This window comes from Hordeum vulgare, chromosome 5H, assembly GCF_904849725.1.
Source record: "Hordeum vulgare subsp. vulgare chromosome 5H, MorexV3_pseudomolecules_assembly, whole genome shotgun sequence".
Lineage (NCBI taxonomy): Eukaryota > Viridiplantae > Streptophyta > Magnoliopsida > Poales > Poaceae > Hordeum > Hordeum vulgare.
In genome coordinates, this window is record NC_058522.1 from 527,558,740 (window position 1) to 527,582,820 (window position 24,081).

The 24,081-nt window shown below is 48.6% G+C and overlaps 4 protein-coding genes across 5 annotated transcripts; 2 read left to right on the forward strand and 2 right to left on the reverse strand.

Annotated features, from left to right (window-relative positions):
- The first annotated feature begins 291 nt into the window (after nt 1-291).
- Nucleotides 292-1,331, forward strand: LOC123452262 (transmembrane protein 256 homolog). 2 transcript variants are annotated; one of them, XM_045128890.1, is made up of 5 exons: nt 292-478; nt 559-629; nt 755-835; nt 922-965; nt 1,087-1,331. In XM_045128890.1, the coding sequence occupies exons 1-5, from the start codon at nt 427-429 to the stop codon at nt 1,184-1,186; spliced, it is 348 nt and encodes a 115-aa protein (XP_044984825.1). In that variant the 5' UTR covers nt 292-426; the 3' UTR covers nt 1,187-1,331. The 2 variants fall into 2 exon arrangements, with proteins under 2 accessions (XP_044984825.1, XP_044984826.1); XM_045128891.1 differs by having other exon boundaries at nt 294-462.
- Nucleotides 1,197-3,878, reverse strand: LOC123452260 (major pollen allergen Ole e 10). The gene is made up of 3 exons (XM_045128889.1): nt 3,315-3,878; nt 2,577-2,834; nt 1,197-2,036 (listed from the first exon to the last, which is right to left on the reverse strand). The coding sequence occupies exons 1-3, from the start codon at nt 3,439-3,441 to the stop codon at nt 2,002-2,004; spliced, it is 420 nt and encodes a 139-aa protein (XP_044984824.1). The 5' UTR covers nt 3,442-3,878; the 3' UTR covers nt 1,197-2,001.
- On the forward strand, nt 3,879-9,298 carry LOC123452258 (protein TORNADO 1). Its single transcript, XM_045128887.1, has 3 exons — nt 3,879-5,894; nt 6,207-7,444; nt 7,673-9,298. Exons 1-3 carry the CDS (start codon nt 4,337-4,339, stop codon nt 9,026-9,028), a joined length of 4,152 nt encoding a protein of 1,383 aa, XP_044984822.1. The 5' UTR covers nt 3,879-4,336; the 3' UTR covers nt 9,029-9,298.
- A 17-nt stretch (nt 9,299-9,315) lies between these two features.
- LOC123452259 (oligopeptide transporter 3) lies at nt 9,316-12,816 on the reverse strand. Its single transcript, XM_045128888.1, has 5 exons — nt 12,149-12,816; nt 11,417-11,514; nt 10,488-11,325; nt 10,208-10,390; nt 9,316-10,136 (listed from the first exon to the last, which is right to left on the reverse strand). The coding sequence occupies exons 1-5, from the start codon at nt 12,650-12,652 to the stop codon at nt 9,522-9,524; spliced, it is 2,238 nt and encodes a 745-aa protein (XP_044984823.1). The 5' UTR covers nt 12,653-12,816; the 3' UTR covers nt 9,316-9,521.
- Nucleotides 12,817-24,081: the final 11,265 nt, after the last annotated feature.

Consider the following 24,081-nt stretch of genomic DNA (forward strand, 5'->3'; position numbering starts at 1 on the left):
GTTTTTTTGCTACAATCACGTAGGTACTTTTTTGCTACAAATTTTATTTTTTGTTACAACCGTTGAAAAAATTATTGCATCGTATCAAAATTTTGTTGCATAAAAAAATGTTGCATGAAGATCCAACGGTGCGGACGCGCGGGGGTTGGTGGATCGTGCGGCCCGCGCGTGGCCGGCCCAAAGTTTCGGCCAACGCGCCGGCGCAGATCACTCCCCTTTTCCTTATACCCTTAGCAATGCGCCGTGCTGGCCATTCATCCAAGTATCCAACGTTTCACAACTGTTTCGACCGATTTGGCCACAGAAATTAGTTGACTGCGGCCAGCAGCTCCCTCGAAAAACGTCAACCACCAGCGGAGAAGGAAGGAAAGCGCAAGCAGAAGCAGCCGAGCGAACGGAGACGACGACCCGAAGAGGGAGAAGAAGATGGTGATGCCCACGGACCCGATGCTATGGCACAAGGTGGCCGCCGTCTCCGGTACCCCCCACCCCCCTCCCCACCCCCCCTTCCTCCGGTTTCTTCCGCACTCTGACGGCTGGGTGAAATTGGTCGAGCAGGGGTCGCTGCTCTTGGACTGGGCACCTATGGAGCGCACATGTTCCGCCCCCAGAACCCTAGATACAAGGAGGTACGCTCGGCCACTCTCCGTTCGTCGACCCCGGCCCGCTCCCTCGTCCCGCTTCCGACCCGTTCCTCCAAATCACGAATCAATCTGCGTCTTACAGTTGGGGGATTTTTTTTTGTTTTGGACAGATTTGGCAGACCGCGTCCCTGTACCACCTCGTCCACACTGCGGCCTTGCTCGGGGCTCCCATGACCAAGCGCCCCAACGTCGTCAGTATCAACACCCGCATCGCGCTTTCGCTTTTTCTTATGTAGCCGCGCGCTAATTCATGCGGTTCTTTGCTGTGTATATGCAGTTCGGAGGCCTTCTGACAACTGGAATTGTGCTCTTCTCTGGAACGTAAGTGTGTTTTTGTATATAAATTGCACTGTGAACTTTCGTGGGATGCAAAGAAAACGTGTGTTTGCGTTGTTTCTGAATGATGGAATGACGCAATGATTGGTGCTCATTTCATTTCTAGGTGCTACACCGTGGCTTACCTTGAAGACAGGAAGTTCTCTTCACCGGCGCCGATTGGTGGCTTTGCATTCATTGCTGCATGGGCCAGCCTGCTCTTCTGATTGTATTGTGTTTTATCGGGTGAAAACTATGTCTACTTTACACAAGGCTTTGTATTTGTCGCTCTATTAGGTCATGATTGTACTGCTGTGTCACACATCTTTCTCATGCCTTCAGAGAATAATTAAAATAAATCAGTTCCGTTGATGTTTCGCACTTCCTCATTTGTACATCCTGCTTAATAGTCGGACCAGTTGCTCATGCCAATGAAGCTGCGTCTCTTGTTTCTTTAGATTTAACGCCAATAATTTTTCCATGACAATCACGGTATCTTGCCTCTCGTGGTTGGCCTTGCGAACACGGTCAGTTAGGTCAGCTTGACTTCTGTCAATCTCTCTGCTTCCATCCATCTACAAAATATCCTCTTTTTCAGGTTATAGTTTGGTTCACCGTGCTTCCATAACTTGTATGATTATAATTTATTTAACATTGTAGAGATCGGGCACGGGCACTACTTACTGTAGTAATGATTCAATCTAATTGCACTACAAGTGTCAGATAACCATAGTGATTATTGCGCTTGATTATGTCCTAGCTGTTTGGGTCTCTACCCCTTTACGCACCATAGAAAACGTGCTCAACTTGTATTGATACAAAACCGGGTAGATGACTAAAATTGAAAATAGTCTGATTATAGATGAGACACAGAGTTGAAACATTCTGAAGTATGGATCAATATTAGGCATTGCCCTCCTGATTCGAGTAATGACATCCCCTCCACAAAGGCGAACAATGTGAACATTTTTTCCCTTTTCTTTATCTGATTTGAAGGATCAGTAGAAGAAATGTGTCTTCTAGTGCTTCACCCACCGTTATATCAGGGCACTACTTCAAAGTTACATGAGTTACGACCTGCATTGACATGACGGCACAAAGTGAATGACAGGCTGACAATGATCATGTTTTTGTGTACTGCCTGTGATTCACAATATAAGTAGCCTAGAGCATTTACATGGTTTTCAAAGTAACACTTTGATCATAATTTTTTCAAAAAAAATGTTGTTTCAGACAAATTCTTAATATAATTATGACACTAGTCATGTCAGTTTCATATTGTCTAAGCTGGTAATTCTTTCTATATCGATGGTCAAACCTAAAAATGTTTGACTAACACAAATTCGAAAACTGCTTATATTATGAATCAGGGGGAGTAAGATAAGTTATTTATATTTGGATGCTATCCTAACTTTGTTAGGAGTACTTGCTGATTCCAAAGAAAAGAACTTCCGTAAGTGTGTGTGTTATGTGGTGTGTGGTATGTGTGTGTGCTTGTGGCGTGCGGGCATCTTGTGTGTGTGGTGTGTGCTTGTGCTCTGCATGTTTGATCTTGCCAGTGGAATTTCAACCTGCAAAAGTGTATGCTCCTAATGATGGTTCAGATTATGGACATACTTGGATTTAGGTTGGTGACCATTGCAGCTGCATTGAAGTAGCAAGAACCACCATGTTTCTTGTATTTTTGCCAGTAGCTGTTGAAGGCATAAGATGCATCGTCCCTGACTGTATTGGGTAGGTAACATGATTTGTTAGGCTCAATCATCGTACAATCTGCACCTCCAGGACCACATGCCCAGCTAAGAGCAATCTGTAGGATACCATCTGGTCTTTGCTCATCCTCTATGCACCATTGCTTCTCCCAGTTACCATCCTCTGCTTGAATTTATAGGTGTAAGTATTTCTTCAAATTCGTTACATGGTTTGGTGTTTCATTCATTTATCTGGGAGACTATGGATTCAGATCACACTATTTCAGTTACTGGATGGTTCTTTTCAATGTTCAGTGATTATTTCTGTATTTACTAACATAGCACCCCATGAATCTTAATATGAACAGCAAGGAGGCCATGATTTCTCAGGCTCAAAAGTTTCTGATATCTCATTCAAGAGCAATAAATATACCCACTGATGAATGTGACAGAAAACTGCTTATGGACAATAGCGCCCCCCCCCCCCTCCCCCGGTTTACATGGTTAAAGTCTGCATTGCTTACTCTGAGATTGAATTTTATGTTATTAGAATTTTGAAAGAAGAAACACTTGGATGATTAGAGAAAATAAGATGAAAAATGCAAAATAAGGATAAATAGCACATGAGCATTTTGGAATCAGGAGCTAGAGGTTACTGTCATACCTTGCTGAGCCGAAACTGCGGCAAAGTGAAGGATAAAATAAAGTAGCAGCATCAGCCTTGTTGCTGCTTGGTTCCTCAGATCGCAGTTCTTCACTCTGCCTGCACTTGGTGGTAAGTATGTACGCATTTTGCTTCTTTCTACTCCTAGCACCTTAACAACTAAGTAATTCTACAGTGTGTTTCGTTTCTTGGAAATCTACAAGTATGCAGCTCAACAAGTTGTGTGAAGCTCATATAAGGCTCAGTCTCTGTAGATAATAAGAGGGGGGAAAGAATGGGCTGGCTTTTATTGTCTGAATATTAAAGGCATCCCGCACTTATTCCTTACTTCCTGCACACTTCTGAGAATCTATTTCTGAATAAAGCACACAATGCAATGTAATGCTAAAATTAAGAAATAATCAAATTGATTACCAGTGATGTAAGACAATGGGAAGTAAATCTTCTTTTATTTCCTGAATTCTGCAATGGTACAAGTAAACACAATTTTAAGTTTATTGCCTGACAATGTAGATACTTCCTGTCAAATATTGTGCTGATGTTGCAATTTATATGTGTTATATGTGATATGTGATATTTTGGATGGGTGCATGTAGTTAGGATGGATCATACATATACTGGAGCCATGGTTGATGCTTTAAAAGTTGACAATCAAAGCAAAACTTTGATATTTTCAGTATACCAACTTTGATACCTTGGTACGTGGAACTACACAAGCGACTTTGTATACTTGGAATCGTATTAGCTGCGCCAATCATGTTCCTTCAGACAAGCAAAGCAAAAAGATTATTCCTTTCTTTATGATGCTCCCTAGACAAGCCAGGAATCTGATGCCTGACCTTGCCTTGCACTCGTTTTCTTTAGAGAACTTTCTTTCCAGTTGCCATATGTGACATCTGCCGCTGAAATCTGTTTTGTTCAGACACCTATATACATCTGAATTCTACTTGCATGGTAAAGGTAAACCTTTCACCTTTGCTTCCCGTCCCTGATTCAACTACTCTTCATCAACACCTCCAAGCATGGGTGATGGGATCATCATGGTACCATCACCATCTAACCAGGAGTATATCAGAGATGTTGCAGAAATTGATTTACAGGAGTTCAAGGACATCGAGAACATTGCGTTCTACCAGGTTGCAGCAAACTCGGGATCGGGCTTGTCAATGGAAAGTGAGAGATCACTAAGGATCCATATTTGTGCAGACCGCAATGGTGTCAACTTTCTGCTTGAGTTTCTGCATCATCTTGTGGATTCGAAAGAGAGCTACAGAGGTGTGACTAACCTTCTTTTTCATGGTATTGAATGGCAGCCTGAAGCAATCCAACTTCTCTGTTCATACTTAGGCCCTGTCTCAAATGTGAAGCAGGTGGAGTTCCAAAAAAATGTGTTTAGCACAAAATCAGCTGTTGCTTTAGTCCCACTCTCAGAAATGCTCCAAAGGAACAACACCTTGAAAGCCGTTGTTTTCAATGATTGTAGAATTGGAGCCACTGGAGCCACACTGCTTGCGTCAGCTTTGGGAAACAACAGAAGCGTTGAAGAGTTTCAAGTATGGGAAGACTCCATGGGCTCCAAGGGAGCAGAAGAACTCTCCAAGATGATTGAGGTGAACTATATGTTGAAGCTGTTGATTATACTTGACAACAGCTCCATTCCAGCGGCCCCGCTTATCTCTGCTGTGCTGGCACGCAATCGCAGAGTGGAGGTGCATATATGGGGACGCAGTCGTGATACAAGAGGTGGCATGGACAACTGTAAAATTGTTGAGTTCCTGCCAGAAACTGGAAACATGAGGATTTACAACAATATCAATTCTACAGGCCTACAACGGGTTGCTTGTGCTTTGGCGTGGAACACCACGGTGACAACATTGGACATGACAGGTGTCCCTCTGAAGTCCAGATGGACCAAAGAACTTCGAGAGGTCCTCGACCGGAATAGGAGCCTAAAAGTTGTCAAACTTACCAAGTGTTGCCTCAGGGACAAAGCAGTGGTGTACATAGCTGCAGGACTATTCAAGAACAAGTATTTAGAGAGTTTGACTTTGGATGGGAATCGCTTTGGTGGAGTTGGGTTGGAGCATTTGTTATGCCCTCTTAGCACATTCTCACCACTTCAGACACAAGCCAATTCCACTTTGAAGGTTTTGAGTTTTGGGGGAAAGAGAACAAATATAGGTAGATATGGTGTGGCTGCAATCTTGCAGATGTTGGAGACAAACCAGAGCCTCATTCAGCTGGCAATATGTGATGATGCAAGCCTGACATCAAGTGATGTGGTCAATATATTTACAACCTTACAAAGGAATGCCACTCTTCGAATTTTATCATTCAGAGGGTGCAAGGGAGTTGAGGGGGAGGCAGTCTTACAGACCATTATGAATACTTTGCAGGTCAATCCATGGATTGAAGAAATTGATCTTCATGAAACACCTTTGCATGTTGCAGGCAAGACAGGCCAAATATATGAGAAACTTGGTCAGAACGGGAGTTTGGTTCTGCCAAATGATTTGCTTGATTTGCCACTAAGTGCTCCTACATGCTGCCGAGTTGTTCTGTGCGGCCAAGAATTAGCAGGTGCAATTTCACCCACCAATACCCTGCTTTTTCTAATCTATAGGCATCAATAAGCAAATACTAGTTTTATTTTGTTCAGCATACAATTTTGACAACCTGTGAATTTTCTGAATAGATTATGTCAAATATCATTTTGATGGAATGTGCTTCACATTCACAGGACATGTGGGCCTGCTAAATTAGTACCTACATTTTGTTGACTTCACTATACAATGTTTGTACCTTACATGACAGCTCTACAAAAACAAATCCCGTTATGTTCTCTAAGAATTGGTTATAATATGTGATGCTTCAATTTGCATGTGCTCTCAGGTAAAAGCACGCTATGTAGCTCCATGAATCGGTGCATGAATGCAATGAATTTTCCTCGCATGGATGTTAGAAAAACTCTGAAGACTCCAGTTGAGCAAATGCCATTCAGCGATGAGAATAAGATGAACTCAATCTTTGATGGCAACACAAAGTTGACAATGTGTAATCTTGGTGGAAATGAAGGAAATTTTGCGTTGCATGATTTCATGTTCGTGGTGCTTGGTGGTCCAAGCTTTTTCATGATTGTGTCTAGTTTGGTTGGAAAGCCTGCTACTAAATATCCAAAAAGCATAGATGAGATTGAATGGGAACTCATATATTGGTTGAGGTTCTTGATTTCAAATTATAGGCGGAGAGTGTCACAGTTACACTCGTTTCGACCCTGTGTAACTATAGTTCTCACCCATTATGACAAGGTGTCTCATCTACCAGAAGGGCTACAGCCAATTGCTACCGTTGTACAAAGGCTCAGAGAAGACTTCCATTCAGATGCAGAAATTTACCCCACTGTTTTTGCTGTGGACTCGAGATCATTGGTTTCAGTAAGCAAACTCACTCATCACTTGCGAAAGACAACAAAGACAATAATCCAACAAGTTCCTCAAGTTTATGAAGTATGTAATGATTTGATCAAGATCTTGCATGACTGGAGGTTGAAGAATAGCAGAGCAGTGATAAGGTGGGCTGAGTTCTGCGAGATATGCCAGCTCAACATTCCATCGCTAAGGTTGAGATCGAGGCGTGATAATGTGGAGAAAGTGGACACACGGAGACGTGCTGTTGCTAAATCACTGCATACCTTGGGTGAAATAGTATTTTTTGAGGAACTTGGACTTCTGGTAATGAATTGTGAATGGTTCTGCCGAGATGTCCTCAGCCAACTAGCCACATTGAAGTCAATCAAGATAGAGAGCAGTGGTGGTTTTGTCCATAAAGAGGAGCTGGAGAAGGTTCTGCAAGAGAAGCTGCAGAACCAAATTCCAAGAACAAACTGGAGAACTGGTGCATCCTTACAGGCCAGTGATATCATAAATATATTGCTGGAACTCGAATTGTGCTATGAACAGGACCCTGGGAACCCACATACATTACTTCTACTACCAGCCATTCTTGAGGAAAACAAAGTAGGGACTGAAAAATGGCAGTTAACTATGCCGGAATGTAGATTTGTTGGAAGGCGTCTCGAATGTGAAGATATACACATGCTCCTGACAAGTGACTTCTTTCCAAGACTGCAGGTAAAACCGTAAAAACATACACCAACAGATAATTACTACTGTAATTTGTATCTGCCAAGTGATCCTTTTATTTTCTTTCAAAACTTGTGGCTTTGCAAACCAGTGCCGCAATTGTTATAGTTTTCTGGTATTTACTCTAAAACATAAATTAACTGGTGGTTACACCTGGATATTGCTTCAGTATAGTTTATACAGGTTCGATTTTCTAAAGGAAAATTTTCTTTCCAGGTTCGTCTGCATAACAAAATCATGTGTCTTGGACAGCAGGAAGCAGTTTATAACCTCGAGAAAAACCTTATTTATACAGTGATCAATGGTGTCCATGTAAAGGTGGAGCTAGGAATGAGGTTTGGCTCATCCATAGATGTTCTTGCATGCTCCGGTAGAAACATTACGGACATGGTGAGGCTACTCCACAAGTTTGTTATCCCAACAATACTGAATTTGTCTCCCAATATGACGTTCAAGGAAAACATTCTCAGGCCTGACTGTGTGAAATATCTCATACCACGAAGGTTCCGTGCAACTCAGCAGCTCCCTCTGAAAAAAATAAAGCAAATTCTACTGTCACTGCCGGCAGAAAGCATATATGATTATCAGCATACCTGGAATGCAGTTGAAAGCAATAGAAGGCTCATCTTAAGATCAGGATCCGACCATGCTAGAGATCTGCTATCAGATGATGACTTCCATGAAGTTCTGCACCGCAGGTACTATGATTTACAGTTTCTCGCAACTGAACTCGCTGTCACCCCGGACAATCTGCAGCAGCCTGAAACCATCCCTGAAGCAGGCGTGGTCGATCCCTCCATCCTGGGCATCGCGAGAGGGGTCGAGATGGTTCTCCAAAGACTGAAGATAATAGAGCAAGGAATAAGGGACCTGAAGGAAGAGATTGCAAGCTTGAGGTACTACGAATATCACCTTGTGACCGAGCTCCACAGGAAAATGGACTACGTGATGAACTACAGCATTCAACTGGAAGACAGAAAAGTGCCCCAGATGTTCTATCTTGTCAGCCTAGACAACCGCTCCAGGAAGCTGGTCACGAGAATCCTGCCCGGCATGCGATCCCTACGGGTGCACATGCTGTGCGAATTCCGAAGGGAGATGCATGTGGTGGAGGATCAGATCGGGTGCGATCTGATCCAGGTGGACAACCAAGCGGTGCAGTCCCTGCTGCCCTACATGAGCAAGTTCATGAAGCTCCTGACGTTTGCCCTGAAGATCGGCGCGCATTTCATCGTCGGGATGGGGGAGATGATCCCTGACCTGAGCAGGGAGGTGGTGCACCTGCTCGACTCCTCAGCCATGTACGGTGCCGCATCGGTGGGGGCTCTAGGTGCGGCAGCGATGTATGGAAGGGCGAGGAACAGCGGCACCAATGACATGGGGGAGGACATGAAAGCGGCCAGGCAGTGGCTCGTGGATTTCTTGAGAGGGCAAGGGGTTCTGACAGGGATGGACATTGCGCAGAGGTTTGGCCTGTGGCGCGTTCGGTACAGAGACGACGGCCACATTGGGTGGGTCTGCAGGAAGCACATCGCCGCGAGAGGGGACGAGGTGTTCGAGCTGCCGCTCTGAACCATTCACTCCGGCGTGCCCAACGGCCGACGACCACAGGTGCCTCCCTCTCATGTCACTCTCCTGTTGATAGCTTGATAGGTGGCAGTTGAGAATAGTGCCATTGTGTGGTGCATAAGTATGCTCTGTTCTGTTCTTATCATTCTGTTGTGTTAAATTATGCGTATTCCTGTGTCCTGGCGGATTGATTTATTTGCTGCATTGCATTGACCATATCTTTGTGGTTTCATCATCACGATAATAGTGAAGGGTGTGATTTGCCTATGAGTATATTCAGAGTGACATGATTTTATATAGACCAGGCATTTGATTTCCTTGGAGAAAACACACACACACACACACAATGTTTACAATGGGATTCAGGACGAGCGGCTGCGTCGCTTAATGGACACAAGAGAGGCCGAATTCATGGCTTCCTCTACCAATCCAGACGATGATCACTGCCAGCTACATACATGGTGGGCACTGTCCGATGCTCCGGCGAGCTCAGTGCTCAGAAGACCGGGCAGCCCTTGACGACGATGCCGGGCGCAGTGGGGCAGGTGGCGAGCGGGCAGTGGTCGACCTCGGTGCCCCACCACTTGAGGTCGTGGTGCGCGTTCTGGAGCGCGAAGAAGATGAGCACCCCCATGAAGGCGGTGCCGGCATCGAGCGCCGCCGACAGCACGTAGTTGTACTTCTGCCACCACCCCTTGCGGTACCTGAAGACGAAGAAGTTGAAGACGGTGCCAGTGACGAGCCAGCTGGCGATGTTGGTGGGCGTGGCCGGCGGCATCCCGGCGAAGCCGTAGGAGATGACGGGCACGTTGACGAGCGCGATCCATTTCTTCTCCGGGAACGCCCGGCTCAGCAGCCACACCGGCACCGGCAGCACGGCGCCGACCACAAACAGCCACACCAGGTTCCGGTACAGCCCGTGCTGGCCGAAGAGCCTCCCCGGCCCGATGAGGCCCCAGATCACCGACGCGTCGAAGGTGACCCGGTACTTGGGGCACGTCCAGGGGCTGTCCGGGTGCAGCGCCTCCACGTCGCAGATGTTCTCGATGCTGTCCAGCATCCACCATGCCACCGCCAGGTTCACCACGCCGGCGACCACCGTGCCCACCAGCTGCACATTCATTCATTGAGGTTAAGACGGGAGATTTTTCATGGTTCAAAGCTTCTAGGCGGGATCTGCACCTGGGCGGTGTACATGCAGCGTGGCGGGATCTTCATGTAGTGTCCGAGCTTGAGGTCGGCGAGGAAGGACAGCGCGTGCACGGTGCTGATCCGGCCGTAGATCTTGAAGAGCAGGTTGGCGATGGGCTTGCCGGGCAGCGCGTAGCCGATCATGAACTGCGCGATGATGTCGTACCCGGGTTGCTGCAAGCAGACCGCACGATGAACCGGTTGATGATCAGTTGAGCGCAGGCAAAGATTGTGCTGCATTACTGCTGAAGAACGGAAAATAGATGTGCACCTGGTTGGTGGTGGCCTGGATGACGCCGATGGGGAGGGTGACCACGAAGGCGAGCGCGAAGGCGAAGAGCATCCCCCACCATGGCAGCTGCACCTGCTCCTTCCACACGAAGCACATGAGCAGCGACACGGCGATGCTCCCGGCCAGCAGCACCAGGAACCACCACTGCGGCACCTGCTTGTACCTCTGCATGAGCCTGGCGTGCACGTCGAGCTTGGCCGCGGCGCCGATGGCCCTCCGGCTCTGCCGCCACATGTCGGCGCCGTGGAAGAGCAGCACGTGCACGATGGTGGCGGAGAAGCGGAGGAACCCGGAGCCGATGGAGATGGCGAAGAGCGGGCTGAGGTAGAGCTTGCCGTAGCTGTCATAGGCGGCGACGTTGAGGTCGAAGTCGCTGGTGAGCACCTTGGTGGTGTCGTACTTCTGGCCCGTGGAGGTGAAGAGCTGGTTGGAGAAGATGGGGAACCGGCGGGCGTCGAAGGTGTTGAACCGCCAGTAGCAGAGCGGCACGATGACGTAGATGAACATGACGAAGCCGACGGCTGTGTTGGCGATGGACGCCCACGGCGCCACCAGCGGGCTGCCGTGGTACGCCGAGATGCCCGCCCAGTCCAGCGTGAAGGCGCCGACGCCGAGCCCGTGGTAGCCGGACCCGACCTGCTGCGCCGTGATGCTGCGCGGCCACACCCAGCACGCCCACGAGAAGAAGGTCAGGATCGGCAGCAGGTAGCCCGGGAGCGCGTAGTAGGCGAAGCTCGCGAAGAAGAAGATGAGGAAGAAGCGCATCCTCGACGGGCCCTTGGACGGCTTCCCGCCCTCCTTCGTCTCGTGCAGCGCCCTGCATTCCATCCAAAGTTGTAGGGAACCCAAAATTTTCCTTGTGTTGCAAGATTAGCATTGGGAGAGTGAGCTTGGTTACTACTTACTACCTGAAGAGGGAGACCTGGGCGAGGTTGGAAGGCCACCACATCTCGGCAGGGTCAACGAGGAACCTCCTCAGCATGCCAGCCCAGCCATAGCCCAGAATCTGTATGCAGTTTTGGACGAGTCAGTACACGTTTTCCAGTATGTACTCTTAAAAAAGCATCACATGCATAACAACTGAAAAAGAAAGACGGACACTTTTCTTCTGGGTGGATTATATTTAACTGATCGCTCCATGACATGACAGTGCATCCATGATATGATGATAATTTCTCTGGATGAATGCATCCACGATGTTATATTGCACTGGTGACCGCAACCTGACAGAATTTCAAAGTTGACCACGACGAAATTCCACAAGAGGTGCATGCATACGCAAGAACAGAGCCCCGCCAATTATTCGTAGGGCCATGGATTCTCGGTGGCGCTAAGATTTTTCCTCCGTTCTTTCTCCGACGAATCATTGGCGGTAACTCTCTAGGCGGACCAAAACATCACACCATCGACTGGCAGCCAGGCATCTAGTGTTGGTCACTTCTCCCTAGCCATTAGCTAGATGCCTCGTGCCCGTCGCATTCGCGTGTGGAATTCAACACCAAACGGAACGGAAGGCACTGTCAATTCCTTGATGCGTATGCAAGCAACTTGTTGACAAATGATCAATTGAGCTTGAAAATATATATTTTTTCGAATTTTCGACTCTGTGAATGGCGAGATTGACGATGAAGGGATCGGACCTGCGTGGAGAGGACGATGAGGAGGGCGCAGAGGAAGCTGAGCGACTGCTTGTAGTAGGCCTTCATGACGGTGATGGCGCCGATGGAGTAGGCGTCGCCGCCGCCGTAGGAGACGCCGCAGTTGGCGAAGATGGTGATGATGACGTGCTCCTTGATGTTGAAGGGGCCCGGGTTGAGGTTGAAGCTCCCGAGGCGGCCGCCGAGCAGCCGGACCTCGCGGTCGGGCAGCACGGACGCCATGAAGCGGCCGACGGGGAGCACGAGGATCTGGGCCAGGATGCCCGAGATGGTGAGCGGCTGCGTGCGGTACGTGAAGAAGGTGTTGAGGAAGATGAGCACCACGCAGGAGGTGAGCCCCAGCGTCCACGCCCGGAATGTCATCACCGGCGTCGCCGGGTCGTCCGTCTCCGGCACCACCAGCGCCACCTCCTCCACCGGGTACCTCTCCCCCTCTCCCTGCGCACCCTTCCCTCCCGCCGCCGGCGGCTTCGTCGTCGACGACATCTCTCTCACGTACGCTCTGCACGCACGCACGCTCTGCTTCGCTGGCCGTGGCTGCACGCGAGCTACGAAGCTACAATGATTCGCTCGTATATATCTCCGGTGGACTGAAGAGTGGAGACGGTGGTACACTTGCCTAGATTCTTGGATGGTAGCGTCTGACCGCTGGTCATCCCAATTTATATTCCACTTGGCGTCTCCATTCCCTCCTCTACTCCACTCCTCGTACGCCCGCCGCCGCCTTGGGTTTATTTCCTCGGGGGCTCTGGGCCATGGGAAACCCATCGAGGCCGTCCGTGGCTCTGATCGGACGGCGGACGAATGGCCAGCAGGGCACCCCGACGGGCACGCGCCGGCACGCGCGCGGCGCGTCCGTGGCACGCGACTCATCGTGCATCGCCACTTCGTGTGATCGCGCTCGGCCGATTGGGGTTGCTCTTGCGCTTTTAGCAAAGTGGCTTTTTGGTCCTGGCCCCGTCGTCTACATGCGCATGATAAAAGAATTGTGTCCGAAATGGGAACCCTCATGTGAGTACTCTGATATAGCGTCGATCATTGTGCGTAACAAGATCACAATTTTGTGAAGTAAATAATTAGCATTGTGCGGTGACAAAAAACTCGAGACCAGAGACGAAACCTTGGGCGGGAATCGGGTGCCGTCAAAAGCGTCCCGGCTAAAGTTTTGTCCTGCCTGCTTGACGTGTCTGATTACAGTTTCACATGCCCCGAGCGACCTTTGTTCTCTTCTCTGCCCTATCCGGATCATTTAGACGTCGATGCTCTCGCCTAAAGAAGTAAGGATGCATGCCCCAATCGCCTCACGCCTCAAGACCAAATATCTAATACTGATATATTCGTGTCATCCACGGGACTGTTCAAGAGGATTTTGTACTCGATATCGCCGAGGGGTCGAGCTGGGCACAAGTGGAGGGTGTAGAAAGATGGCATCTGGTTCGAGCCAGCGAGCGGGCGCGCGCGCGCACATGGGTGGCGGCCACGCGCGGTGCATGCATGGCGTTGCATGTTTCTCCCGCCTGCAACAAGAGGACGGCATGCACAGGATCGATCGCAGCCTACTGTGCCGTCGCCAGCAGGTACCAATCGCTTTTGACATGGGGATCGGCGATTAAAGGTGGTCAGCTTTCCGGTGCCCTTGTCCTCTATTATCATGTGAGAAGTGATGAGCCCATCCATCTATGGGCATCATGCGTTGGAAAAGTAAACTGGATAGATGCCATGGCCTCGATCACCACTTCACCAGGATGATGAGGATCCTGGACAAGTGATTTTCATTTGTTTTAACCAGCCGTTGACGCCACTATGCCGTTGATAATGCGCGTCGTCGCGCGCTGGGTGCGTCGAATCAAATGGCCGAGCCTTGCGCCAGCCGTCCACGTGCTTTTACCTACGCCGGCCGGCATCGGAGTAGAGCATCTCCCCAACAGTGACCCTGCATGCTGCAGGATGGGTGATGATCGATCGATCGATCGGTCCAACGATCGATACCGCGCATGCATACTGGTGTGGACCTCCATCGACCGACCGGTCTCCGGTCCCCCGTCGTCGCTGCGTGTGTGCACGCGCGCCGCTCGCCGTGCGCGTCCGCTGGCCAAGTGGGAGTGGACCGTATCCGTATGTAGCGTAGCGACGGATCGCTCGCTGCCGCTACTCGCCTGCGATCGGGAGGTCGGTACAGCATGCAGTGGGCAATGGTGGTGAGCGTGCATATAACACCACCCGCCGGCGACGCATGCACGCGGCCGCGTGTGCCCGTCGCGAGGCGCGCGCCACCTCGGCGTTTGGCCGCCTGATTAGCGCACGCTGCCGTGTGCAGCGCACGCGGTTATATAGTGGAAGGGCTTTTCGGCATAGGTTTTTAGCACACCACGAGTGGACCAGCGCCGGCGGCAACGCTTGACCCAAGGTACTAGTGCCTAGATCACTACTCCTGAGTATGTGTGCGCGCCTTTGGCTACACAAACAGCAGCCGGGTGCAGAGGTATCTAGGCCCTAGATCTGGGCCATGTTATTTTGTACCACCTGTGCTGAAGCCGAAGGAGCAGTGCTTGCTTTCCGTGCTCGGCTCCGATAGCACGGACGGGACGGGACGGGCAGCGCTGACCTGCCCCCGGGGCGGGCCGTCTCGTGTCGTGTCGTGTGTACGCGCCACCTTTCGTTTTCCGCTTTTGTTTGCAGGTCCCCCGGCCACCGGAGGAGGGATCCGCGCGTTCGTGGAATCAAATCCGGCCGGGGCGTCGCCCAGCCACCCGTCACGGGCAGTAGACTCGTAGCTCTCCATCCTCCACTGTCACCAACCAGCCTTTCTCCTCCCGCGCGAGCGAGACAAACAGCTAGCCTTCGCTCGCGTCGCCGTCCGGCGGGTGGTGTTGCCACCCCTCTGTGTGCGTTCTGCGATTCGTAGGAGTTCGGATGACTGCGGAAGTGCGGATTTTAATTACCCTAAAATACTTAAAAATGCAGAGCAAAATCGAGCACACGCGCCTCAAGCCGTGCGATCGCGCGGACCTTCCGCGATCGCCACGGACGGTGTGATGGCCATCCCGACATAGGTGGCGACAGGGGCGCGGTGTAGTGGCGGGCCTGAGGCCATTATTTCACGAGGAAATTGCCTGCATCGCCGCTCATTTCGTTCGAAAGCCCCGCACCGTCCTCTCGTTTCCCATTTCGAATCCCCCTCTGCTCCTCCCTCCCCACTCCACTACAACGACGACGTGCGCGGGGTTGTGGTAGTGGTTTGGTCGAAGATTCGTCGATGCCGGAGGCCGTCCGCGGTCGCGGCTTGCCATCGGCTACACATAGGTGAATCCCGCCATCTCCTCGGTTCCGCTTCAGAGTTCGATTGGCACGACGAGTTAGGGTTTCGGTGGTAATGACGGGCCCTGCATCCGTCGCGTGCAAGGTGGGCGAGCACGAAGGCTGTCCATGGTGTTCGCGGGCACCACATGCCCCCCGAGGCCATTGAGGGAGAGGGCCAAGGGCGAGGAGAGGGGTTCGCAAAAGCATCAACAGAGGAGTGTCGGGGTGGAGTGTTTCGAGGAGCTCGTGCTCGAGGAGGAGGTACTGGCCATGACGCGGGAGGCTCGCATTTGTCCGTTTTTGTTTTTTGTGGAGTTTCTTGAATATACACAAGCAATTGCTTAGAAATTTGAATACAGTAGTTGCGTATTTTGTCCAATTGCAGATGTAAAGGGGGTAATGATAGTTTTTCGTGTCGACAGTTGCAATGTGGAGTTTCTTGAATCTCCACATGCAGGTGTATAGAAATTTGAGTGGAGTTGCTTTTTTTTGTTTCATCCAGTTGCAGATGTAAAGGGGGTAATGTTAGTTCTTCGTGTCGAGAGTTGCAATGTGGAGTTGCTTGAATCTCCACATGAAGTTGTATAGAAATTTGAGTAGAGTTGCTCTTTTTGTTTCATCCAGTTGTAGATGTGAAGGGGGTAATGGTACTTCTTCGTGTTGGCACTTACAACGAAATAGGGCATCAGTTGCTTTTTTAACATCCAGTGGGACTGTATTTTGGAAAATAATTTAGTGGTTGGTTGACTTTTTTATCAGTGCATTTCATATTTACTGTCCATGAGTAGCATCCTTTTTTTATCTTTTTATTTTTTTTCTATTGAAGTCAAGCAATGCGATGAAGATGAATATGTGGTTTGGTTTTGTGATGTTGGTTGTTTTTGTGTGCCAGTGCCACCATGTACTACCGAATATCATGCTAATAGCAAGTAGGAGATGAGATGTAATCATGAATATTAGGCAGCTTTTAGTAGTTGTGGCGATGAAGTTAGGAGATGTTAAATAGGGAAAGAAATTTTACCCAGCAAAGATAGTGTAGTCACACATTTTTTATATCTAGGAAGCAGATTTTGTGCTTTTATGTCTTGGGTTTCTTCACCAACATGACATTTTCTTATGTCTTTGTGTATTTTTGTTTTACAAAATGACACAAAAGAGCAAAAGGACCACGAAAAGAATTGATGGAAAAGAGGAGGAGGCTCAAACGACGGGCAATGTTGGACGCAAGCGTGGGCGGGCGAATCAGAATCATGTCCGGGCTCCGCCTCCCCGCACGCGGTCTTGCCGAGCGGGCAGGCCGCCACGCCGCCGGGCGGGCAGGCCGCTGCGTCGGCGAGCAGCAGCTCCTCGTTCTGGCGAGCAGCAACGCCTGCTCGAGCTGCCCGGTCTGGCGAGCAGCAGCTCCTGCTCAAGTGCAGGCGAGCAGCAGCTCCTAATATGCCACGTCAGCACTTTCATGCGGGTCATCCTTGTCATAAACTGATTTAAACAAACCAAATCGTCAACTTTTTTGACATGATAGTTTTTTTTGCCATTTATTAGGATAAAAGTGGTAGTTTTCTTACAAAATCATATTGTAGTTCCTGGACATGTTGGCGTGAATTATGATAGTTTTCTATTAAATACCAACTAAAATGCCAGCTTATCTTCCTATCATATTCAGACATCTCTGCATCTGTGTGTTGGAAAACATGTGCCTCATTGCTCTGTGACATGTGGTTATCCACCTCATCCTAACCTCCCAAATCCCGCTGGAAAGTCTGTCTTTGTGCTTCGAGAGGGTTACCCTCCTTCCCCTGCCTCCACCACGCGCTCCCGAACCATCACGCCCACCACCACGTCCAGTTCCGCCAGCTCAACCCCCTCGATTACCAATTTCTCCTAGCATGCCTCTTGAAGATAAGATGAAAGGACCCCACTCAAACTTTGATGTATCATGTTCTCTGTCCCACACTCCTCATACCAGTGACCCAACATGCTGCATTCATAACAAAACGTGGGCAGCTTCTCATATTTCACACTGTAATTCTCAGTTACTCCGGACTTGAATCGGACCACTCTCGTCAACTTTTTTCCAACGTCCAGCTTGACTCTCACCCTAATAAACTCCCCAACAAAGCCACCGGGAAGTGTTACTTGAACCTCCAGAACTTCACCTATGCGGCGTGCAAGATTCTCCAGGAAGGATTTGTTCTTCAACACACCATGAGGGAGCCGATGGATTTGAGCCCAAGTTTCTAATCTATCCAACTTCACCTTCTCCGGCTTCAAGAACCCATCATATTTAGCAAGAAGCAGAGCATAACCTATGAAATCCCACGGCCCCTTGTGCATTGCCTTGTTCCAGTCTCCCAAACAATTGAATTGGATGGAGAAAAGGTTAGGGTTTATCCGTCGCCACACCATCGGCTGCGCTGGATTCCATGCCGCCTTCATGTCACCAATTAACGCACTCTGACTAAACGACTTTGCCAACAGAAGCCTCCCCGGTGCAAGCCACTTGCGCTTGATCTGAGCGGTGTCAAATTCGTCCTCCTAGACCAGGTCATCTAGTTTGGCATCCTGTAGATTCAGGCGTTCCAGCAGATCACCAGTGCCATCCACTCTAGGGACCTGAGTCGCCCGCTCGCCTTCCTCTGGATTCAACATGTTGGCTCGAACCACCGCGATCTGAGTAGGCAATATACGAAGGAAACCCTAGGTTACCCTCCTCGTGTGAGGAGAGCACCAAGGGGATTGAAAGAGGCAAAGAGGCTTCCGTTGAAGGGATGAACCGAAGCAGCGCCAGGAAGATATGAAAACTCACGGTGTTGGAACGCCGGAGGATAAAGGAACCCTAGGTCGCCGCCTAGGGGAAAACGCCTACATGAGCTAATTCAATTACTCGATCTCCCATTTTTAGATAGAGCGTGCGGAACGAATCAAACATGCCCACACAGCAAATGTTGTACTGAAGATCCGAACCAAACGAAGCGATGTCTCATGCTAATAGTAGAGACTACATCGCCGGGAGAAGGAAGAGACTACCGCAAACTGGCTATATAGTGGAGATGCACATCACTGAAAAAAATCATGCAGCTGCGTCATGAGCACAGAGCGAACAGCGAACTATTCTTTCGCCTTTACTAAAAAATACCATATGCACATCATACACTTATTTTTGAAGGGAACCTACTCCCTAAGTGGGTTCAAATAATACAAATTCGATCTTGACTGATCTGATCAATATGTTTATACCAAAATTCATACTCTTTTATCTTATACTTCCTCCGTCCCAAAGTAAGTGTTTTAAGCTTAGTACAACTCCGTACTAAAACTAGTATAAAGTTAAGACACTTATTTTGAAAAGAAAGAAGTATTAGAGAGTATAAGTACGTAATATTTAGAAATTAGAAATCAAGGGAGTACATTTTTAGCAAGTTCTTTACTTTTGCTACTATGTTCTCTTGTTTATGGGCATATCCAGATTTCCGCATCGTCAATATCTGCGAATCCAAAAAGAGCCGCTCATTCCGGAATATATGTATTTTTTTTGTGAGTAACTTCTTTTTGAAGATTTCTCGCAAGTATGTAAAAAATATGAGTTGAACAAACATTCATTTTTTCTTGAACATTTCTTGCAAGTATGTAAAAAATACGAGTTGAACAAACATGCCATGAACATGTAAATGGGCTTACTTTCTTCAGCCGTTGTGACAAATCACTTGAACGCATTACGATACATATTGGGCCTCTGGCTGAGTCGTCACTTGGAGCGTCTTCTCACAAAACCTAGGTTCATGGCCTAAAAGGTACTTGTTTTCGGTACTGATGAGGAGCCCAACACCACCAGTTTCATTTCTGAAAATTGGCAAAACTACCAATGAGAGTACATCATGTTTTCATAACGTGCTATGGCGCATGGGCATAACCCGCCCAGCTAGATTTTCTCTACTATTAAAGCAAGATCGAACGTCGCGATGGTTCGACCTCTCGTCCGCCCGAAAAAGCACCTCCCTGGTAACCTCCTCCTCCTCCCGCGATCCAAAAATATCGGGAGAAAACTAAACCCACGCACGCACCAAGCCCACACACGCACGTCTCGTACCGCAGACCCCCACCGACGTCTCCCATCCACACACCACACACACCCCGGAGTCCCTCCGCCTCAGCAGCGCGGCCGGGCTCCTCCCCGCCGCGTCCGGCGCCGTGTCGGACGTCGTGGTGAGGGTGCTCGACACCGGGATCTACCCGCTCAACCACGTCTCCTTCAAGCCCGCCGGCGACGGGCTCGGCCCCCACCCTCGTCCTTCTCCGGGGGATGCGTCTCTGCTGCCGCCTTCAACGCCTCCGCCTACTCCAACAGCAAGATCATCAGCGCCAAGTTCTTCTACAAGGGGTATGAGGCCGGCCTCGAGCACCCCATTAACGAGACCCTGGAGTCCAAGTCGCCGCTGGATACCGAGGGATACGACACCCATACAGATGAACCGAAGCAGCGCCAGGAAGATATGAAAACTCACGGTGTTGGAACGCCGGAGGATAAAGGAACCCTAGGTCGCCGCCTAGGGGAAAACGCCTACATGAGCTAATTCAATTACTCGATCTCCCATTTTTAGATAGAGCGTGCGGAACGAATCAAACATGCCCACACAGCAAATGTTGTACTGAAGATCCGAACCAAACGAAGCGATGTCTCATGCTAATAGTAGAGACTACATCGCCGGGAGAAGGAAGAGACTACCGCAAACTGGCTATATAGTGGAGATGCACATCACTGAAAAAAATCATGCAGCTGCGTCATGAGCACAGAGCGAACAGCGAACTATTCTTTCGCCTTTACTAAAAAATACCATATGCACATCATACACTTATTTTTGAAGGGAACCTACTCCCTAAGTGGGTTCAAATAATACAAATTCGATCTTGACTGATCTGATCAATATGTTTATACCAAAATTCATACTCTTTTATCTTATACTTCCTCCGTCCCAAAGTAAGTGTTTTAAGCTTAGTACAACTCCGTACTAAAACTAGTATAAAGTTAAGACACTTATTTTGAAAAGAAAGAAGTATTAGAGAGTATAAGTACGTAATATTTAGAAATTAGAAATCAAGGGAGTACATTTTTAGCAAGTTCTTTACTTTTGCTACTATGTTCTCTTGTTTATGGGCATATCCAGATTTCCGCATCGTCAATATCTGCGAATCCAAAAAGAGCCGCTCATTCCGGAATATATGTATTTTTTTTGTGAGTAACTTTTTTTTGAAGATTTCTCGCAAGTATGTAAAAAATATGAGTTGAACAAACATTCATTTTTTCTTGAACATTTCTTGCAAGTATGTAAAAAATACGAGTTGAACAAACATGCCATGAACATGTAAATGGGCTTACTTTCTTCAGCCGTTGTGACAAATCACTTGAACGCATTACGATACATATTGGGCCTCTGGCTGAGTCGTCACTTGGAGCGTCTTCTCACAAAACCTAGGTTCATGGCCTAAAAGGTACTTGTTTTCGGTACTGATGAGGAGCCCAACACCACCAGTTTCATTTCTGAAAATTGGCAAAACTACCAATGAGAGTACATCATGTTTTCATAACGTGCTATGGCGCATGGGCATAACCCGCCCAGCTAGATTTTCTCTACTATTAAAGCAAGATCGAACGTCGCGATGGTTCGACCTCTCGTCCGCCCGAAAAAGCACCTCCCTGGTAACCTCCTCCTCCTCCCGCGATCCAAAAATATCGGGAGAAAACTAAACCCACGCACGCACCAAGCCCACACACGCACGTCTCGTACCGCAGACCCCCACCGACGTCTCCCATCCACACACCACACACACCCCGGAGTCCCTCCGCCTCAGCAGCGCGGCCGGGCTCCTCCCCGCCGCGTCCGGCGCCGTGTCGGACGTCGTGGTGAGGGTGCTCGACACCGGGATCTACCCGCTCAACCACGTCTCCTTCAAGCCCGCCGGCGACGGGCTCGGCCCCCACCCTCGTCCTTCTCCGGGGGATGCGTCTCTGCTGCCGCCTTCAACGCCTCCGCCTACTCCAACAGCAAGATCATCAGCGCCAAGTTCTTCTACAAGGGGTATGAGGCCGGCCTCGAGCACCCCATTAACGAGACCCTGGAGTCCAAGTCGCCGCTGGATACCGAGGGATACGACACCCATACAGATGAACCGAAGCAGCGCCAGGAAGATATGAAAACTCACGGTGTTGGAACGCCGGAGGATAAAGGAACCCTAGGTCGCCGCCTAGGGGAAAACGCCTACATGAGCTAATTCAATTACTCGATCTCCCATTTTTAGATAGAGCGTGCGGAACGAATCAAACATGCCCACACAGCAAATGTTGTACTGAAGATCCGAACCAAACGAAGCGATGTCTCATGCTAATAGTAGAGACTACATCGCCGGGAGAAGGAAGAGACTACCGCAAACTGGCTATATAGTGGAGATGCACATCACTGAAAAAAATCATGCAGCTGCGTCATGAGCACAGAGCGAACAGCGAACTATTCTTTCGCCTTTACTAAAAAATACCATATGCACATCATACACTTATTTTTGAAGGGAACCTACTCCCTAAGTGGGTTCAAATAATACAAATTCGATCTTGACTGATCTGATCAATATGTTTATACCAAAATTCATACTCTTTTATCTTATACTTCCTCCGTCCCAAAGTAAGTGTTTTAAGCTTAGTACAACTCCGTACTAAAACTAGTATAAAGTTAAGACACTTATTTTGAAAAGAAAGAAGTATTAGAGAGTATAAGTACGTAATATTTAGAAATTAGAAATCAAGGGAGTACATTTTTAGCAAGTTCTTTACTTTTGCTACTATGTTCTCTTGTTTATGGGCATATCCAGATTTCCGCATCGTCAATATCTGCGAATCCAAAAAGAGCCGCTCATTCCGGAATATATGTATTTTTTTTGTGAGTAACTTCTTTTTGAAGATTTCTCGCAAGTATGTAAAAAATATGAGTTGAACAAACATTCATTTTTTCTTGAACATTTCTTGCAAGTATGTAAAAAATACGAGTTGAACAAACATGCCATGAACATGTAAATGGGCTTACTTTCTTCAGCCGTTGTGACAAATCACTTGAACGCATTACGATACATATTGGGCCTCTGGCTGAGTCGTCACTTGGAGCGTCTTCTCACAAAACCTAGGTTCATGGCCTAAAAGGTACTTGTTTTCGGTACTGATGAGGAGCCCAACACCACCAGTTTCATTTCTGAAAATTGGCAAAACTACCAATGAGAGTACATCATGTTTTCATAACGTGCTATGGCGCATGGGCATAACCCGCCCAGCTAGATTTTCTCTACTATTAAAGCAAGATCGAACGTCGCGATGGTTCGACCTCTCGTCCGCCCGAAAAAGCACCTCCCTGGTAACCTCCTCCTCCTCCCGCGATCCAAAAATATCGGGAGAAAACTAAACCCACGCACGCACCAAGCCCACACACGCACGTCTCGTACCGCAGACCCCCACCGACGTCTCCCATCCACACACCACACACACCCCGGAGTCCCTCCGCCTCAGCAGCGCGGCCGGGCTCCTCCCCGCCGCGTCCGGCGCCGTGTCGGACGTCGTGGTGAGGGTGCTCGACACCGGGATCTACCCGCTCAACCACGTCTCCTTCAAGCCCGCCGGCGACGGGCTCGGCCCCCACCCTCGTCCTTCTCCGGGGGATGCGTCTCTGCTGCCGCCTTCAACGCCTCCGCCTACTCCAACAGCAAGATCATCAGCGCCAAGTTCTTCTACAAGGGGTATGAGGCCGGCCTCGAGCACCCCATTAACGAGACCCTGGAGTCCAAGTCGCCGCTGGATACCGAGGGATACGACACCCATACAGATGAACCGAAGCAGCGCCAGGAAGATATGAAAACTCACGGTGTTGGAACGCCGGAGGATAAAGGAACCCTAGGTCGCCGCCTAGGGGAAAACGCCTACATGAGCTAATTCAATTACTCGATCTCCCATTTTTAGATAGAGCGTGCGGAACGAATCAAACATGCCCACACAGCAAATGTTGTACTGAAGATCCGAACCAAACGAAGCGATGTCTCATGCTAATAGTAGAGACTACATCGCCGGGAGAAGGAAGAGACTACCGCAAACTGGCTATATAGTGGAGATGCACATCACTGAAAAAAATCATGCAGCTGCGTCATGAGCACAGAGCGAACAGCGAACTATTCTTTCGCCTTTACTAAAAAATACCATATGCACATCATACACTTATTTTTGAAGGGAACCTACTCCCTAAGTGGGTTCAAATAATACAAATTCGATCTTGACTGATCTGATCAATATGTTTATACCAAAATTCATACTCTTTTATCTTATACTTCCTCCGTCCCAAAGTAAGTGTTTTAAGCTTAGTACAACTCCGTACTAAAACTAGTATAAAGTTAAGACACTTATTTTGAAAAGAAAGAAGTATTAGAGAGTATAAGTACGTAATATTTAGAAATTAGAAATCAAGGGAGTACATTTTTAGCAAGTTCTTTACTTTTGCTACTATGTTCTCTTGTTTATGGGCATATCCAGATTTCCGCATCGTCAATATCTGCGAATCCAAAAAGAGCCGCTCATTCCGGAATATATGTAT

What these genes read in the sequence shown, in the direction of transcription:
- LOC123452262 (XM_045128890.1), top strand. Translation starts at nt 427, where the DNA reads ATGGTGATGCCCACGGACCCGATGCTATGGCACAAGGTGGCCGCCGTC. An exon ending in AGAACCCTAGATACAAGGAG is followed by an intron (nt 630 to 754) that starts GTACGCTCGGCC and finishes TGTTTTGGACAG; the next exon opens with ATTTGGCAGACCGCGTCCCT. An exon ending in TGACCAAGCGCCCCAACGTC is followed by an intron (nt 836 to 921) that starts GTCAGTATCAAC and finishes GTGTATATGCAG; the next exon opens with TTCGGAGGCCTTCTGACAAC.
- LOC123452260 (XM_045128889.1), bottom strand. Translation starts at nt 3,441, where the DNA reads ATGCGTACATACTTACCACCAAGTGCAGGCAGAGTGAAGAACTGCGAT. An exon ending in CGCAGTTTCGGCTCAGCAAG is followed by an intron (nt 2,835 to 3,314) that starts GTATGACAGTAA and finishes AAATTCAAGCAG; the next exon opens with AGGATGGTAACTGGGAGAAG. An exon ending in GGTCACCAACCTAAATCCAA is followed by an intron (nt 2,037 to 2,576) that starts GTATGTCCATAA and finishes ATGTCAATGCAG; the next exon opens with GTCGTAACTCATGTAACTTT.
- LOC123452258 (XM_045128887.1), top strand. Translation starts at nt 4,337, where the DNA reads ATGGGTGATGGGATCATCATGGTACCATCACCATCTAACCAGGAGTAT. An exon ending in GTGCGGCCAAGAATTAGCAG is followed by an intron (nt 5,895 to 6,206) that starts GTGCAATTTCAC and finishes ATGTGCTCTCAG; the next exon opens with GTAAAAGCACGCTATGTAGC. An exon ending in ACTTCTTTCCAAGACTGCAG is followed by an intron (nt 7,445 to 7,672) that starts GTAAAACCGTAA and finishes TTTTCTTTCCAG; the next exon opens with GTTCGTCTGCATAACAAAAT.
- LOC123452259 (XM_045128888.1), bottom strand. Translation starts at nt 12,652, where the DNA reads ATGTCGTCGACGACGAAGCCGCCGGCGGCGGGAGGGAAGGGTGCGCAG. An exon ending in TCATCGTCCTCTCCACGCAG is followed by an intron (nt 11,515 to 12,148) that starts GTCCGATCCCTT and finishes AACTGCATACAG; the next exon opens with ATTCTGGGCTATGGCTGGGC. An exon ending in GCCCAGGTCTCCCTCTTCAG is followed by an intron (nt 11,326 to 11,416) that starts GTAGTAAGTAGT and finishes GATGGAATGCAG; the next exon opens with GGCGCTGCACGAGACGAAGG.